Source organism: Lissotriton helveticus, chromosome 1_2, assembly GCF_964261635.1.
Source record: "Lissotriton helveticus chromosome 1_2, aLisHel1.1, whole genome shotgun sequence".
Taxonomy (NCBI): domain Eukaryota; kingdom Metazoa; phylum Chordata; class Amphibia; order Caudata; family Salamandridae; genus Lissotriton; species Lissotriton helveticus.
In genome coordinates this window covers 34,192,819-34,212,133 of record NC_136058.1, presented here as the reverse complement: position 1 = coordinate 34,212,133, position 19,315 = coordinate 34,192,819, and the positions used below count along the sequence as shown (strand labels likewise).

At 49.6% G+C, this 19,315-nt stretch overlaps 1 protein-coding gene across 2 annotated transcripts in view; it reads left to right on the top strand.

Annotated features, from left to right (window-relative positions):
* Positions 1–19,315, top strand: part of ACADM (acyl-CoA dehydrogenase medium chain) — a 227,167-nt gene that overhangs the window by 52,808 nt on the left and 155,044 nt on the right. For both annotated transcript variants that reach the window (XM_078668541.1, XM_078668536.1), the window contains exon 2: positions 8,029–8,131. In XM_078668541.1, the coding sequence (XP_078524667.1) occupies positions 8,029–8,131 (103 nt within the window). The remainder of the gene's footprint in view (positions 1–8,028; positions 8,132–19,315) is intronic.

Genomic DNA, 19,315 nt, shown 5'->3' with positions numbered 1-19,315 from the left:
CTTCTAACTACGCCTACCCCGGTGTACCTGACCTAAGCCTAATACATGGGAGGGAGTAAGTAAGTAGCAGTTTAAGTTAAGTTTGGTTTGCCAAGAATCTGACTCAAGAATTCTCTGTAAGGGTTAAGTCAGTTCAGTACCTGGGGATTTGAAGGCAGGAGGGTTGGTATCTCTCTCTCAGAACTCGATATCCCAGTCACCCGCGAAGGCGAGCTGGAAACGCTGGAAGCTGGATTTCTCGGCAGGAGAAAAGACAGCGTCTCTCTCAGCGCGTCAAAGGGGAGGGGCAGCGTCCGTGGGCTCTCATCAGCTGGGCTCTCCGGCAAGTAGTCGCTGCTCCAGGTTCATCACCACCGTGTGTTTGCTTAAGGCAGCGTTGGTATATTTATACCTGAAAGGTGCCGGATTTGACGTAAGAATGTACATAAGACGGCAATAAAGATGTCACTAAGAACTGGTCGTTCTTACAGTGATCTACAGGAGTTCTCGGACGGAATCAAAACCATCGCAGGCTGGGATTTCCCAGGTTACTCGAGGTTTGGATTTGTTTAAGAACTCGGTGTGCTTTCTAGGGGGCTGGAGGAATAGTGCTTGCTTAATGTGACAGCATGCGCTATGACTAATATATGAAACGGGTTTCTGTGCCGTTGTAGGGATATTATTGATTTATAACCGGGCAAGGGCCAAGAATAGGAATATCGATACAGGTACCTAGATAAACACACTACAATAGCCGAGTTTAAAATCACTTCTGGAACTGTTCGACCTTATTTCAGAAATAGATACTTAACATACATCCGTAAAATCCAGCCCTTTACAGATGGAAAATTATAACACAATGGTAAATGAATTACCACCCCTTAGCAGAACAAAATGTTACGCAAAAATTACAGAACATCCTTCATGATACAAGATGAGCGCTGATCTAGTCTTAAAAAGGCTGAAACTTGTCACCAGCTGAGCATTTTGATTCAGTACCTGACTTGTGGTCACTAAACACTCTAATGATCCATGAGTGGTTTATGCTGACACTAAATTTAAATGTTATGATCATCAATCAGTACATTTACCCTTGCTTTATTTCTTACTGTAAGCAAATATCAGCAAGATGACTCTTGCTGTAATTGCCACTTATGATATTTGCACCTGGTGGCAATTCGATAATGTAATGTCTATTGTAAACCTTGGCACCTCCGTCATGGTTTGCTATTCACCTACTCTCTGTGTAATCGCTCAGGAAAGCAGACAGATTATCTCAGAAACGCTTTGTTTAACCAGATTTATGAGAGTGCCACCAGAAAGTGAACATAGCCTGTGAAGGAGCTAGTTCATCACTCTTCTTGTAGTCCTTCTCTAAATTCATTAAGACTGTATGAATGCCTGTGGAAAAGAAAACATTTTTAGTGTTCATTATGTTTGAAGGCATTGCAGATCATGAAGTCTCAAATGCACAAGCTACTTTATGGGCCCAACTCATTAAAGTCACAAAAATCGTAGTGTTTGTGGGCAAAAAAAGGCCTTTTGCTATATATTAAACCATTGTGTGAGTCGGAAAACCTTTTTCAGACGTGCTAAGCCGGTTTTCCAACTCCTTCCAAATCACAAGTAGAAAGTGAATGAAAAGTGCTTCCTTTTTTAATTGTAGTTCATAATAGTATGTATCTGTGGTTTGTGGTTGCAACCCATTAAAAACATTATTTCTGAAAAGAGGTGGCAGTGTATTTGGATAGAATAAGCTGTTCCTGTTGGTCAGCTTCTCCTTGGGGAATCTTGTCTGGTGACTTGTGGGGAGGAGGAGGAGACGGAGACAGTGGTCCATGGAACCACACTGCTTGATTCTGGAAAAACCCTAAAGTGTACAGAAACAGATTTTTTAAAAATCAGCACCAGTTTCTTTAGGGAGCTTGGGCTGCTTACAAAAATGCCATATTTGAATTCAAACACGGGAGTGATGGTCTGCTATTCTTTGCAGACCACCGTCCCTGAGTTTGTAGCCAATCATAGAGGTTTGCAAACGGCGACCAGTCTAATGTAATATTCTGTGACATGCCATTTTGCAATGCGATTTATTAGTACATAGGGGTTGCATTGCAAAATAAGTCTGGTAGCCAATAGTTTGCAACATGCCATCACTTTTCGTGACCAGGGATTTTCGCCTTGGTGGCCCGAAGTCATTAATAATATAAACATATTAACCAGTGGTTGTTGTGTGGTTTTTTTTTTTTTGGGGGGGGGGGGGGGTGTTCTGTGCAAAATATTTACTTCAGATACTCTTGTGCTACGTTTTAAGTGTTGCTAGCTGAGCATATATTAGTCTTGTTATCAACAGTTATCCATATTCTTTGTGCGCATTTGTTTAGTTAACATCTTGCCTTACTCGTTTCAGAAACATGAATGTAACATACCTTCTGCTCTATTCTTTACCGCTCACCTCTCTAACGCACAACCTAGAGTTTCCCCCAGGACTGACTTCTCCTGATCCTCCTGCTGGACTCGGGCTGTTCACCCTCACTACGTATTTTTTATTCCAATGGGGACTTAAGACTGAGGGAAGACCTAGCAGAGAAATTCACACTCACTCAGAGGTATTCTTATAAACTTACTCCGACGCTTCACTGGGCTGGGAGGCCGGTAGGGCCATGTAACAGGAGGAGTCCCCTATTGAAACGCTATATCTCAACAATGGGAGAAGGAGCTTAACAAGGACATCCCAGACGAAACATGGGATTATGACATAGAGCCGCCAAATCGTCCATTTGCCTCCGATATAAAGAGAACGCATGAAAGATATTGACACAGTGGTACTTAACTCCCGTACGATTTTCCAAGATGTTTGGGGGCTCTGATCATTGTTAAAGGGGTGTGCAGAACGAGGCAAGTTCCTCCATACCTGGTGGACTTGTCCCAGTGTTCAGGCGTTCTGGTGTGAAGTTCTTAGCACAATACACATAATAACTAACATTTACTTCCCTTTTATCCCCCTACTAGTGGGGGAATCAGAGTGCGGATAGAATTTATCCTACATCACCCTCCAGAGGTGTTTTATTTCCCACCTCCTCTTGGCCGCCAGATTGAACATTGGTCAGATGTTGAAGCAACTGCAGGCACGGTGGCTTGGTATATGCTGTCCACTAGTTAAAGTGGACACCCTGTACCAATCCACACGACCCTTATGATGTATGTGGTGAAAGATAACATTTATGAACGCTATCCTAGTGGTAGCTATGGAGAGCAGCCTTCAGGCTTAATCTTGAAGGAATGTAAAGCAGCTTGGTTTACCAGAATATCACCTCCTGAACGACTAAATGAAGGAGAACCACAAAGTAGTTGTATAAAAATAAGTATTTATTTATATAGCACTCTCTACTACCCTCTACACAATGTTAGAACACAAATCACACAATGCTGGCTTAATGGGACAGTTGCAAGTAGCATAATACACAGCAGACTCCAGGGGGAGACCGAACCATATACTAAAATAGTGGTATAACAATCATGATTTGACTAGAAACAGGGCCTAGTAGACGTAGAATTGCTGGAACACCAAGGAACCACCCAAGGTGACGACACAGGAGACCCAGGGTGCAGTGAGGAAATACAACTGCATGCTCCGTTAACTCTATGGGAAAGTCATGGCTGCAAAGTTAAAGTTTAAGGACCCTTCTAGGAGGACTTCGAGCAAACCCTTCGGAACTTAAGAGTTGAAAGAGCCACCCCACCCGTGGATACAGTAGATTCAGAGTTACGTATCCCAGGGAAGCCGCGTGCATAGGGCTGAAGTGGCGTCGGAAACTCTTGTCGTTCTGTATGGAAGGAAGTGAAGAAGTAGTGCTGCCGTGAAGGTGAAAAGGGTCCGGTGGAATCCAAGCCTGGATTCTGGATGGAAGGAACCTGAAAGCAGAGGGGATAGAGTGCTCGGTAGACGAATGCCCACTATTGTAGGGTGCTTCAGGTGCGATGAAGGGATGCTTGACTTTGCAGCCTCAAGGTCCTAGAGGCATCTAGGACGACAAGGAGCCGGAGGTGAGCTGTCCCACGACGGATGTCGAGTGCTGAGGGGTCGGCGTCCGGCGGGAGCACCAACAAGCCTTAGCAACAGCAACCCATTCAGGAGGGACAAACGGGTTACGGTGTGGACCAGCAAGGTCCAGGGGACTCTCCAAGCAATGGAGAGTCAGGGCACGTCTGGAGCAACCAGTAAAGCCTAAGAACAATCAAGATGACCCTCAGGGGGACCCACAGGCCGAAGGACCAGGAGTCGCAAGGGGACCTCGAGCAAGATTGCAAAGCACCAGCCCATGGGGCCCTCGCTGCGAGGAAGCCGGAGTTCTTTGGTGCAAATACTGCTCAGGGTCAGGACTACACGGAGTCCAATGCACAAGCTCAGGAATCGCCAACAAGCACATGCACTTGCAATTGGACGCGATGCACAGGGGTTCGGGTTACGCAGCCCCCATGAGGGATACTGGCCTCAGATTCTGTGAGAGGGCAGATCGACCTCAGGGACCTTTAAGGAGCCCACCTGTGTTGCTGAAATCTTCTGAAGCCGCAGGAGCTCAAGAGCAGCTACCGGTCAGTTGCACTTTAGGTGCCTGCTAAGCAGGGGCGTGACTCCTTCACTCCAAGGGAGTTTCTTCTGTTGTCGTAAGTGCTCCACAGGTCCTGCACGGAGTCTATATGGAATCACGGCACCAACTCTGCTTCGGACAGAAAGGGGGACAAAGTCAAGCTCAGTCGAAGTTCAGCGAAGTTCACGGTGTCCAGATGGTCAAAAGCCAGTGGTTTCTTCTTGTAGAATCTTGTCTTTGTAAAATCTAATGTCCTGTAGCCAGGCAACCCATTTTATACCCACGGGAGAGGGTTGGACAGATTCAGGGGACCCTCCTAGGGGAGAGGCAGGACAGAGGGGTAGCTACACCCATGTCCTTTTTCATGCCAGAGCAGGAGCCAACAGCTCCCAGAACTGGTTTGAGCTGGACTATGCACAGGGACCCCGAATGTGCCCCCTGTGCAGACTTTCAGGCACTCTCAGAGTGCACCCACCATGCCCCAATAAACTAAACCCTGTCTGGGAGGTGGTCACACCTCCCCGTGATGGGATGCCTATTGTGCTGCCTTCCTCTGCTCAAGCTTACCCCAGCAGCAGGAGGGCACAAATGTGTTTCTGGCTGGCAGCATCCATTTTATGCTGTCTGGTTTGAGAAGGCTGGCACCGGGTAGACCGTTGACCCCACGAAGCTCGCTTCAGAAGGGGGGGAAATCATACCTCCCACACCAGTTACTGGTGTGGGAGGTATGATTCCAAGGTGTTTTGATACCAAACACGTCATTTTTCTATGCAGCTGTTTCAGGATCGCATTTACCGCGAGGTTATAATGCACCTCTGTCCGGCTGAGTCACAGACAACCTGGGAGAATGGTCTCGGAAGGCTGCAGAGGGGCTCTGCTCATGCAGGTGCACCCTCTCACAACACCCAGCACCCTGCCTTCAGGATTGATAAGGTCTGCTATAGGGGTGACTTATAAGTTTTAAGTGTAGTGACCATTAGATATAGTGAACATATATATAAAGTAAGGGGTGCAAGCACCCTCTTACACAGGCTGCAGTAGCAGACCTAGAGTTCCATTTTGCATGGCCTCTAATGAGGGGCATAATAGATGCTTCAGTCCATGGGAGACCTCTGGGGTACCTATGCTCTGGGTACATGGTGTACCATATACTAGGGACTTATAACCATACCCCAGTATCCAATCTGGAGTGTACCAAAGTAAATGTATGTCAATATAAGGGAGAAAGCAGATCGGCTGGGGCCTAATTAGCAGGATCTCAGCCAGATTAGACAAAACAGTGAGGCGTCAATCAAAAAAGTGGGGGTAACCATAAGAAGCGGATCCTACAGGCACAGTCCATGAACATGTGGTGGGGAAGGGTGTGCTCATCTACACCATGGAGACATTAACGGCAATCATCAGGGATAGGGTGGCCAAATTCGATACAACCTAGCACCTATTCACTAAATATATATGGAGACAACAGAAGGAGGGTAGACTACGCCTGACTATGTCTAGAACATTGTTAGTGGCTGATATTCATGTTATGTCCCCTGTAGACACATGGAGTGGCTCGCCAAGGGACCCACATTCTGAATGATAACCTTCCACTCCCATGCCATACCAAGAGGGGATTTGGGCCATATTTCCTCCCTTTTATTTTTGTTTTTCATTCCTTATCTTGCATGTCTGTAAAACGGGGAATTCTTACCATAGTGGCATTTGTACTTTCTACTTGTATGTGAACTTTGCCCCCAAGGTTTTTGTAAACATTGAATTTTCACTGGAACCGTACTATGTAGCATTTTAATTTGTTGAAATGCAAAATAAAGGTGTTAAGAAAAACCAAAAAAAACCACACACAGAATTAATTGGATCCAAATCCAAAAGTCAAGACTGAAATACATTTACCTGGGTGACTTGCCAAGAGTTAGCCATTCTTTTTCATTGTTCTACCAAATAATAAAATTAAGTTCATGTCTTCAATCCTGTTGTCAATGAACAAGGTCAGGATTGTGTCTTCTTCCAGGTTCAATACATGTACGTTACAGACTAGTCAATCAATAAGCTGGGCACATATTAATTAATAAACCTAAGATCAATTCCTTAAGGCTTTATTTCAGCAAGAACTAGTGAAACCTCTGTGTTGATGAAACGTGAACTACTTTACTTAAGATGGTACTCCCTTCTCTAACTCTTTAGAGGCTACCAGCGATAATCTTTTGACAAATAGTTATTCCAGCAAAATAGTTTAAAGCGCGCTTCCTATTCAGGCCAGCTCACCTCTTCCATATAAAGAACATGCGGAGCACCTGATAACGCCCAATCGACCAGCAGATACAGGATGCATTGCACTCAGAAGGCATTGATACTACCGAAGGAGCACATTTCTTGATTTTAAAGGTGAATCTCTTTTCTACTACCAGTAGCTCAAATAATTTTGCAAAGAAAAGGAATAGTAGGTATTACAAAGGAGTCGATCTACTGATGTTCCAAATAACTTAGCACTAAACAAGATGTCTGTTTTTAATTTAATTAATCTCCCATAGCGGCATTAATGAGTCCACATATATAAGCATTATATCTGCCATGCCACTTCGGTGCTCTTTTGGAATGTCTATGGCTAATAAATAAATTACTGCTTTAGGTTTCTGAAAACAAATTCCCTGTTGTATTTTCCCAAATGCATTTCACTCTTGTGAATCCTCAGATGTATGGAGAGAGAGAGAGAGAGAGAGAGAGAGAGAGAGAGCACAAGACCGTTGTCTGATACAAAGTTCAACATAAATACAAAAATAATGTTCCAGAAGAAATTTGTTGGATATAGGATTTCAAATGTGTCTTACTTGCCAACATGTCAACAGGTTAGATTTTGAAAATCATGCCAAAAGTATCTGAAAAACAAAGTTCGGTAAAATGCATTGTTTTCCAGATACCAATCCCCCAGTTAAACCTGGAGGCTTTTGTACCAACAACAAGGCCTGGAATTAAGGAAAACGTGTAGAAACTGACGCAATAGTGCTGATTTACTGTTTTCCCCCCTAATACTATAGGTGCCTAGGGGATCACTTCTAATTGCCTCTTAATTCTGCATTTGGGAAGTATCAATGCAGCTGGTATCTGCAGTAGTGCGTTTGGCATCACCGACAAAGAGGTATCTAGGAATCGTGAGGTGGACATAGAGGGAGGCTTCCACCCACTTACATTTTGTGTTGTTTCCTGGCACCCTACATCTCTTAATCCCGCCAGACCTGGTGCCTGAATCAGTTTACGACATTGTGTAGTGAATGTGTAATGGTTCATCTGTACTACGCAGGTTTTCTGTGTAGTCTGTGCATTGTCTCTTGTTGTGCTTCCATCTTGGTTTGATGATTCAGACCTTTCTCCTCATTAACCCAGTTAGTCTTAAGGGAGGCCCAGCTAATGGTGGCAGAAGTCCTAAAATGTATATTTTGAAACTGTGCTTGTTATTTTGTAGGTGCTGAAAGGCATTGCACGGTGTAGTTGGAGAGCACAGTCCACTTCTGCGCAATTAGATGCAGCTTCTCAAAGCGATCATTCTGGAACCGGCTTTAATTTCGGTAAGTATGAAGCTGTCTTAAAAATTAATTTCATGAAGTGTCTTAGAGCAACATTTACTGCCTGAAAATAACATACTCTACAATTCTTGGAACAGAGTATGAAGTAGTTATGAGGTAAGCCTCTTCGTTGTCAGTCATAGTTAGTGAGAGAAGAGATACTGCCTCTTAATTAGAGCCCTTCAATATCCTTCTGGACTTTACTCCTGAACATAAAACCCATGTTTTATAATTTGTACGCATCATTAACAGCAAAAACTCTAATCACGCTCTAATTTGTTCGTATCATGTTAGATTAGTATTCCTAAATGATATCTTCGTTCTTTTTGGTTCTGTGGTCCATAGATTCTTAACATTTTTACTTCTGTCACTCCCCTCCCCACCACCCCAACGTAATCATTACTAGAACCCCCACTGAATCATTATTTGAATCCAGGGACCCCCACGGAGTCATTACAGGAAGTAGGCGACCCCGGCCAAACCCTTTTCAATGATTCAAAGTGCAAAACAATACACAAAAAACATCATTCATCAAACAAATACACAAAAGATGAAATATCTAATTTAGTTCACTAACAAATATTTTAATATAACAAAATTGCAATGGGCGGCAGGGAGCATTTCTAAATTAATCGAGGTCACTCGTCATCCATACTAAATTTTGTTTGATGCCCTTGCACTACTCCCACGAATCAATCGGAGGACACTAACTTAATTTGTAGCCTCCAATTCCGTTACATTTACAGAATGGTTTAAAATTTCCAACTGTACATTTTGCTTCTTTATTTGTATACACTTAATCTGTTAATCACTTAATTTTCGATGCAGTCGCGGACCCCTTGAGTAGGCTTCGCCAGGGGTCCCGGACCACAGGTTTAGAACCACTGCTGAAGAAAATCTAAGCTGACCAGGCAAGCTGTCGTTATCAAATTTATTTATGTTTTTCAGTATGCATACCCTGCCTCTGGATGTGTTTACCTGCAAATACAATATCTTGTGCCTGGTGAGGGGTAAAACCTGGTTACACTGGAGTTTTACGTCCCCTACGCTACAATGGGATGCCTCTCCAGCTCCGCAAGTGAGGCCCTGTTAGTACCACTCCTAAAACTGGGTAAACCACCCTATGACTGTAGCGCTTATCGGCCATTGTTGATGATCAATCTGAATTTCAAAATACTGAGTAGAATCTTAGCCTCTAGACTCCTCACGTATATGACTAAACTGGCACATCCTGACCAGGCAGGATTTATCCTGGGCCAAAATAGAGGGCTCAATATACGGCCACGATTATCGATCTTAGAAGCTAATGATTATAATGGTGAGGCGGCAGCTTTGTTCACAATAGACCTAGAAAAGGCTTTCGACCATCCTGAATGGAGCTTTCTTTATGGGGTAGTAGAACAGATGCAATTGGGGAGAATCTTCCTGACGTGGTTTAGATTGCTGTACACAGACCCTAAGGCTGGCGTCCATACTGGCTGAACAATATTGAAACGATACAGTGGGGAGAGGGACAAGACAGGGATGCCCGCTGTCTCCCTTGGTTTTCGTGCCCTCTATGGTACCCCTGTCCAGCCTAGCCCAAACTGGAAGTCGAAATCCTGGTATACAGATGGGATGCATCACCATCCTATAGTGCTGTATGCGGATGCCTGGTTGCTTTTCCTTTGCGATGTAGGAGATTATTTTGTAGGAGCTAGGAGAATGATAGAGGAGTTTGGAGCCCTATGTGGTCTAAAAGTCAATTGGCAGAAATCTAGATTGTTCCCGACCGCGGGGGTCAGGGACCCACCAGAAGGCCTTGGAACCCTGCATTGGGAGCCTCAGGGCTTCTCTTCTATGGGGGTTAGGTTTTCCCACCACCTGATCCGGTTGAAAGTAATGTGGGAATCAGCTGTCGGGTCATTGTGCACCAATATAGATTTCTGGAAGATGCTGCCCATGTTGGTACGGCAAAACACACAAAATGATGGACAGAATGTTGTACAATGGCAAAACATTCACCCCAGTCACAGATCTGGGTTAAATCCATCGTTATTTTGCTCACCAAGCCACCCCAGTTCAGACATGGCCATATGCAAATCAGTCTTGACCCTGTGCCTCATGGTAACAGTCCAGCCCGAGCTGCCAAGCCATGTCTTCCCTGGACCGGAATCAAGCATCCTAGGATCGGTTTCTGGCTATCAGCCAGAATAGCTTGAATCCAGTGACCTAGTGAGCATGGGACCCACGTCTGGGCATACGATTGATTTAGGCCCAGATCTCTGTACTGGAGTGAATGTATGACATTGTTCTGCATTCTGTCCATCAACTGTTGTTTTTGCATTTGTCACCCTGAGTTGAACGGGTATGCTCAGATGTGAGTCCCGTGCGCTCCACGCCACTGGAGTCAAGCTATCCTGGCTGAAGACGGCTGATAGCCAGAAATCGTCCTACGATGCTTGATTCCGGTCCAGGGAAGACATGGCTTGGCAATTCGGGCTGGACTGTTCCCATGAGGCACAGGGTCAAGGCTGATTTGCATATGGCCATTTCTGAACTGGGGTTGTGTGTTGAGCAAAAAAACGATTGATTTAGGCCCAGATCTCTGTACTGGGGTGGTGAATGTATGACATCGCTCTACATTCTGTCCATCAACTGTTGTTTTTGCCTTGAAGATGATGGCCCTTCCTAGGCTATTGTACTTCTTTGCGGCGTTTCCCATTTGGATCGCTAGAATGCGGTTTTCCAACTTAGACACCCTGATCACAGCATTTATTTGGGGGTCGGGCTGGAAGAGTGGCCTTATCCATGTTAAAGCATTGCGATGCTCAACGAGGGCCTAGCAATCCCAGACTTTGAGACTTCGTATTAGGCAGGGCAACTTCAATGGTTCACACGCTTGCAGGCAGACAGACACAGGGTATCATAGTGGGGTATTTGGTCCCAGAACATGACGTGCTGCCTAGAGTGTAATTGAAGACCGGCTGTCCTGCAGTAGATGCCACCAGAGCGCTCTTAGTAATGCGGCCCTGTTGAAACAGATGTCTCCAGAAGACACGCGCCCAGTCCCATAGTCACCCAACATGCCCATGATGCTGAAAGTTTTACCCCGCGGGGGACAGTGGAGGGCGACGGAGGAATGGGTAACTGCAGGAGCAACAAAGGTTGGGGATCTATTCAAAGAGAGAGAAGGTTTCCCCTTCGAGGACTTCCGCTCGGATTTCTTGCTCTCTCAGGGCCACTTTTTGCTTCACAGGGCAGTGATGGCAGCCTTTCGCCATCACTAGAAGACGGGGTACATCAGAACCAAGAAAACACAAAGCCTGCCAATATATTAGCCTATCTGGGGCACTGAAACAATGTCACATGCCTATACAGAGCAATGTGGGAGTCATACTTCAGCCACTAGCAACCCTGCGGGCAAGATGGGAAGGGGATCTAGGAGCCCCATACCTGACTGAGACTGGGCAAATGTACTTGAGAGAACCCCCAAGGTATGTAGAAAGGCCCGATTCAAATTGATTTACTTCTATGTATTGCATTGTGGTTTGCTATTCCATGATCGCAAAATATGCCATTCTACTGTCTAATACTTTATGCAACATTCACTTCCAATCAAAGTGTGCTTTCTAAAATGAGCAGTTATTTCGATTCATGTGAAATACAGTAAATAGTCTTTAACGTTTATGTTGAATACTTTATTTACTTTTATATTTATTCCAGAAGTGTGTTATTTCTAGAATACTCAGCGATGGGCCAGCCAAAGAGTTTCATCCCATATTCTGGAACTTCTTCAGGACAGTCACATCTTTGTATTCTACTGGTGCTTTAGCCACCAACTTATTCTTTGCGCTCAAACCAATGTAACACTTTAACTTGTCCAAACTGTGAGTGTTGGATATTGGTTGCATTATGGCTAGCGTTGTTTTGAGTTCCCCGTTTTCAAATTTCGTATACTTTTGTGTGTAACATGGGCAGAACTTGGTCCTGCAGGTGGGCCCCACTTTATAGGATTTATTTTTTGCAACTGTTATGTCAAGATATTGGCCCTTCACTGGTGAATCTACTGTAGCTTGTTTATTCGATTTGTGCCCGATGGCTAGGAGCAAGTGTACCCATTTTGCCAGGGCCAAGTTTATGCCAAGGAAATTAATTGTGGCTTTATCTGTAATATCTTGCCAACAGGCCAAGAAAACCGGTTTTACGGTTTTTCTGTAACCTCCATCTTTAAACGTGATCCCTCAATGTGATCTCCGGTAATGATGAATTTGTTAGATATACTAAGGAAGGAGGATATTGCAGCTCTGCATGGTACTGCCAAGTAGATGGTCGAGTCCCCTCCCTTTTAAGGGCTAGGATTGGATCCAGAACTATACCTGAACGTAAGCTTAGGAAATATAAAAAGTGTACTTCAAGCCATGGCATGGCAAAAAATGCAAGAAAGTTGATTTTTCTGCTGTCTCTATTCATGTACTGTTCAGCTTGTATAACAGATAAGTGTTGAATAGCCACTATCTAACAATAAAGGACATTTCAATGCGATAATCTCTTTTATGTTGTAGAGTGTTACAGCTTTTGATCCAATGTGTTTCTCTTTGTGGCCCCTGATTTTACCACTAGAGTAAGAGCACTAAAGCCCTGCTTTACATTTGTATCTACTTTTATAGTACCAATAACTATTTTCCTGGTATTGTAATTAGTTTTGACTGGGTGCATTTAGGTGCATAACTGGAAAGTCCATCAATCATGTCTGATGAGAAATTTGAAATCTGTGTCCCATGTTTTCTTTTTAAGTGGTTTGTGTGAGTTTGTGTCCAGGTAAATTGTTTGCTCATGTGAGATCTTTCTTTTGTTTAAAGCGTTATGTTGGGTGTGCAGTAGGAGTTACGTTTTTAGGTCTCGTGACCTATCAATGCGCATGCGCATTGAGAGAAGCGAGACTATAGGGCTTTAAACAAAGTTTACCTAACTGGCGATTTGGTGCTGTGCCCGTGGCTTTTAGGTCAATGCGCAAGCGCATTGACCTAAAATGCGCGTGCACATCACCAAATCGCCGTCTGTTCCCCAGCAGCACTCCTCCCACACCTTTTGAAGTGAAGCCACTTCAAAGGCCCCGGCTGCTTCACACCCTCATGCCGCTCTCCCAGCTCCGCCCCCTCCCCTGCCCGCCGTGTGCATTTCTCCTCCCCCCCCCCCCCCCCCCCCCCCCCTCCCCACAGCAATGCCCTCCGTCTTGTTTCCTTTCTTGTTTTTCTTTCAGGTGAGATATCTTTTCCATCATTTGCGATAATACAGTTCTCATATGCATTTTTTAATTATTAGCAGCATATACACAGGCGCCCCTTAGGCGCTTTTGCTCTCAACCCTACTATCCTGTCAGCCGCATCTCTATAAGTTACTCGAAGCATGGCCTGACATGTGCACAGCTTATTCCGGCACCACCATCCTGCCAGACGCTTCTGCTTTGTTCGCCCACCGCATGGCCCTATTTGTGCACATTTTACTTTCGTGCATACCCTTACCCGCAGCCTCTCCTTCCCCACTTCTGCCTTTTCGGGTCTCGCGCTCACCGCAGACCCCTTCACATGGCTCACACCCACCTTTTTTTCAGGTTACCATGCCAGGTTACCTCACTCACCCTCAACCCCTCACCCTCACCCTCACTCACCCTCACTCACCCTCAACCCCTCACCCTCAACCCCTCACTCACCCTCAACCCCTCACCCTCAACCCCTCACTCACCCTCACTCACCCTCACTCACCCTCAACCCCTCACTCACCCTCACTCACCCTCACCCTCACTCACCCTCACCCTAACTCCCCCTCACCCTCACCCTCCCTCACCCTCACTCACCCACCCTCACCCCTCACCCTCACTCACCCTCAACCCCTCAACCCCTCACCCTCACTCACCCTCACCCTCACTCACCCTCACCCTCTCACCCTCAACCCCTCACTCTCACTCACCCTCATTCACCCTTAACCCCTCACCCTCACTCACCCTCAACCCCTCACCCTCACCTCACCCTCACTCACCCCAACCCCTCACCCTCACTCACCCTCAACCCCTCACCCTCACTCACCCTCACCCCTCACCCTCACTCACCCTCAACCCCTCACCCTCACTCACCCTCACCCTCAACCCCTCACCCTCCCTCACCCTCAACCCTCACCCTCCCTCAACCCCTCACCCTCAACCCCTCACTCTCACTCACCCTCATTCACCCTTACCCCTCACCCTCACTCACCCTCACTCACCCTCACTCACCCTCACTCACCCTCACTCACCCTCAACCACTCACCCTCACTCACCCTCAACCCCTCACCCTCACTCACCCTCAACCCCCTCACCCTCACTCACCCTCAACCCCTCACCCTCCACTCACCCTCACCCTCACTCACCCTCAACCCCTCACCCTCCCTCACCCTCAACCCCTCACCCTCCCTCAACCCCTCACCCTCCCTCACCCTCCCTCACCCCCTCACCCTCCCTCACACTCAACCCCTCACCCTCACTCACCCTCAACCCCTCACCCTCCCTCAACCCCTCACCCTCCCTCATCCTCAACCCCTCACCCTCAACCCCTCACCCTCACCCTCCCTCAACCCCTCACCCTCACCCTCCCTCAACCCCTCACCCCCACTCACCCTCACTCACCCTCAACCCCTCACCCTCACTCACCCTCACTCACCCTCACTCACCCTCATCCTCATCCTCACTCACCCTCATCCTCCCTCACCCTCACTCACCCTCACTCACCCTCACTCACCCTCACTCACCCTCACTCACCACTCACTCACCCTCACTCACCCTCCAACCCCTCACCCTCACTCACAACCCCTCACCCTCACCCACCCTCAATCCCTCACCCTCACTCACCCTCAACCCCTCACCCTCAACCCCTCACCCTCAACCCCTCACCCTCACCCCTCACCCTCAACCCCTCACCCTCAACCCCTCACCCTCACCCCTCACCCTCAACCCCTCACCCTCACTCACCCTCACCCTCACTCACCCTCACTCACCCTCACCCACCCTCACTCACCCTCACCCTCACTCACCCTCACTCACCCTCTCACCCTCAACCCCCTCACCCTCACTCACCCTCACCCTCACCCACCCCAATCCCTCACCCTCACTCACCCTCACCCTCAACCCCTCACCCTCACCCTCAATCCCTCACCCTCACTCACCCTCAACCCCTCACCCTCAACCCCTCACCCTCAACCCCTCACCCTCAACCCTCACCCTCAACCCCTCACCCTCAACCCCTCACCCTCAACCTCACCCTCACCCCTCACCCTCACTCACCCTCACCCTCACTCACCCTCACTCACCCTCACCCACCCTCACCCTCACTCACCCTCACCCTCACCCTCACTCACCCTCACCCCTCACCCTCACCCTCACCCTCAACCCCTCACCCTCACTCACCCTCAACCCCTCACCCTCACTCACCCTCACCCCTCACCCTCACCCTCACTCACCCTCGCCCACCCTCACCCTCACCCTCCCTCAACCCCTCACGCTCCCCTCAAGCCCCTCACCCTCCCTCAACCCTCACCCACCCTCACTCACCCTCAACCCCTCACCCTCACCCCACCCTCACCCTCACTCTCACTCACCCTCAACCCCTCACCCTCACTCACCCTCAACCCCTCACCCTCACTCACCCTCAACCCCTCACCCCCTCACTCACCCTCCCTCCACTCACCCTCACTCACCCTCAACCCCTCACCCTCACTCACCCTCAACCCCTCACCCTCACTCACCCCTCAACCCCTCACCCTCACTCACCCTCAACCCCTCACCCTCACTCATCCCTCAACCCCTCACCCTCAACCCCTCACCCTCAACCCCTCACCCTCAACCCCTCACCCTCAACCCCTCACCCTCACTCACCCTCACCTCACTCACCCTCACCCTCACGTCACCCTCAACCCCTCACCCTCACTCACCCTCAACCCCTCAACCCTCAACCCCCTCACCCTCACTCACCCTCACTCACCCTCACTCACCCTCACTCACCCTCACCCACCCTCACCCACCCTCACCCACCCTCACCCACCCTCACCCACCCTCACCCACCCTCACCCACCCTCACCCACCCTCACTCACCCTCACCCACCCTCACCCACCCTCACTCACCCTCACTCACTCACCCTCACTCACTCACCCTCACTCACCCTCACCCTCACTCACCCTCAACCCCTCACCCCTCACCCTCACCCTCACCCTCTCACCCTCACCCTCTCACCCTCTCACCCTCAACCCCTCACCCTCAACCCCTCACCCTCAACCCTCACCCTCAACCCCTCACCCTCAACCCCTCACCCTCAACCCCTCACCCTCAACCCCTCACCCTCCAACCCCTCACCCTCAACCCCTCACCCTCCCTCACCCTCCCTCACCCTCCCTCACCCTCCCTCACCCTCCCTCACCCTCCCTCACCCTCCGCACCCTCCTCCACCCTCACTCACCCTCACTCACCCTCACTCACCCTCACTCACCCTCACTCACCCTCACTCACCCTCACTCACCCTCAACCCCTCACCCTCACCCACCCTCAACCCCTCACCCTCACCCACCCTCAACCCCTCACCCTCACTCACCCTCAACCCCTCACCCTCACTCACCCTCAACCCCTCACCCTCAACCCCTCACCCTCACCTCCACCCCTCAACCCCTCACCCTCAACCCCTCACCCTCAACCCCTCACCCTCAACCCCTCACCCTCAACCCCTCACCCTCACTCACCCTCACCCTCACTCACCCTCACCCTCACTCACCCTCAACCCTCACCCTCACTCACCCTCAACCCCTCAACCCCTCACCCTCACTCACCCTCACTCACCCTCACTCACCCTCACTCACCCTCACTCACCCTCACTCACCCCACTCACCCTCACCCCCCCTCCCCCCCTCACCCACCCTCACCCCACACCCTCACCCACCCTCACTCACTCACCCTCAACCCCACACCCTCACTCACCCTCAACCCCTCACTCACCCTCAACCCCTCACCCTCAACCCTCACTCTCACTCACCCTCACTCACCCTCACACCTCACCCTCAACCCCTCACCCTCACTCACCCTCACCCTCACTCACCCTCACTCACCCTCACCCTCACCCTCACTCACCCTCACTCACCCTCAACCCCTCACCCTCACCCCTCACCCTCACCACCCCCAACCCCTCACCCTCAACCCCTCACCCTCACACACCCTCACCCTCACTCACCCTCAACCCCACTCACCCCACAACCCCTCACCCTCACTCACCCTCACTCACCCTCAACCACCCTCACTCACCCTCAACCCCTCACCCTCACTCACCCTCACTCACCCTCACCCACCCTCACCCTCAAGCCCCTCACCCTCACTCACCCTCACTCACCCTCACCCACCCTCACCCTCAACCCCTCACCCTCACTCACCCTCACTCACCCTCACCCCACCCCACCCTCACCCTCCCACCCACCCTCAACCCCTCACCCTCCCTCAACCCCACCCACCCTCACCCACACTCACCCTCAACCCCCCACCCTCCACCCACCCCCTCACCCTCAACCCCTCACTCACACTCACCCTCAACCCCTCACCCTCACTCACCCTCTCAACCCTCACCCTCACTCACCCTCACCCCTCACCCTCAACCCCTCACTCACCCTCCCTCTCACTCACCCTCACTCACCCTCAACCCCTCACCCTCACTCACCCTCAACCCCTCACCCTCACTCACCCTCAACCCCTCACCCTCAACCCCTCACCCACAACCCCTCACCCTCAACCCCTCACCCTCAACCCCTCACCCTCACTCACCCTCACCCTCACTCACCCTCACCCTCACTCACCCTCAACCCCTCACCCTCACTCACCCTCACTCACCCTCACTCACCCTCACTCACCCTCACTCACCCTCACTCACCCTCACCCACCCTCACCCACCCTCACCCACCCTCACCCACCCTCACCCACCCTCACCCACCCTCACCCCCTCACCCACCCTAACTCACCCTCACCCACCCTCACTCACCCTCACCCACCCTCACTCACTCACCCTCAACCCCTCACCCTCACTCACCCTCAACCCCTCACTCACCCTCAACCCCTCACCCTCAACCCCTCACTCTCACTCACCCTCATTCACCCTTAACCCCTCACCCTCACTCACCCACCCTCACTCACCCTCAACCCCTCACCCTCACTCACCCTCACTCACCCTCACTCACCCTCAACCCCTCACCCTCACTCACCCTCAACCCCTCACCCTCACTCACCCTCAACCCCTCACCCTCACCCTCACTCACCCTCAACCCCTCACCCTCACCCTCACTCACCCTCAACCCCTCACCCTCACTCACCCTCACCCTCACTCACCCTCAACCCCTCACCCTCACTCACCCTCAACCCCTCACCCTCACCCACCCTCAACCCCTCACCCACCCTCAACCCCTCACCCACCCTCACTCACCCTCAACCCCTCACCCCCTCACCCTCAACCCCTCACCCCCTCACCCTCACCCCCTCACCCTCACCCCCTCACCCTCACCCCCTCACCCTCACCCCCTCACCCTCAACCCCTCACCCTCACTCACCCTCACTCACCCTCAACCCCTCACCCTCACTCACCCTCAACCCCTCACCCTCACCCACCCTCAACCCCTCACCCTCACCCACCCTCACCCACCCTCACCCACCCTCACCCACCCTCACCCACCCTCACCCACCCTCACCCACCCTCACTCACCCTCACCCTCAACCCCTCACCCTCACAACACATATTGTGTTACAATAGGTGTCACATTTGCGAAAGATAAAACTATTGGCATTGTAAATAACAAAGCTATTAATTTAGCTATTTTCAAAACAAGCACATAAATAAAAAATGTGTCCTTTACAATACCAATAGCTCTAACTTTCCTAATGCGAGACCTATTGCATTGCTGTGCTTCTCTCCCCTGCTGCACTCTCCTGCTCTCTAGAGATGTGGCCTAACGACCAGAGCTGCCATCTAAGTGACATAAATACAAAACATGTTGCATTCCAAATGCTATAGGTGTCACATTCGCGAAAGTTATAACTATTGGCATTGTAAATGACAAAGCCATCAATTTAGCAATTTTAAAAACCAACAAATAAATAAAATATGTCATTTACAAGACCAATAACTCCAACTTTTCTAATGCGAGACCTATTGCAT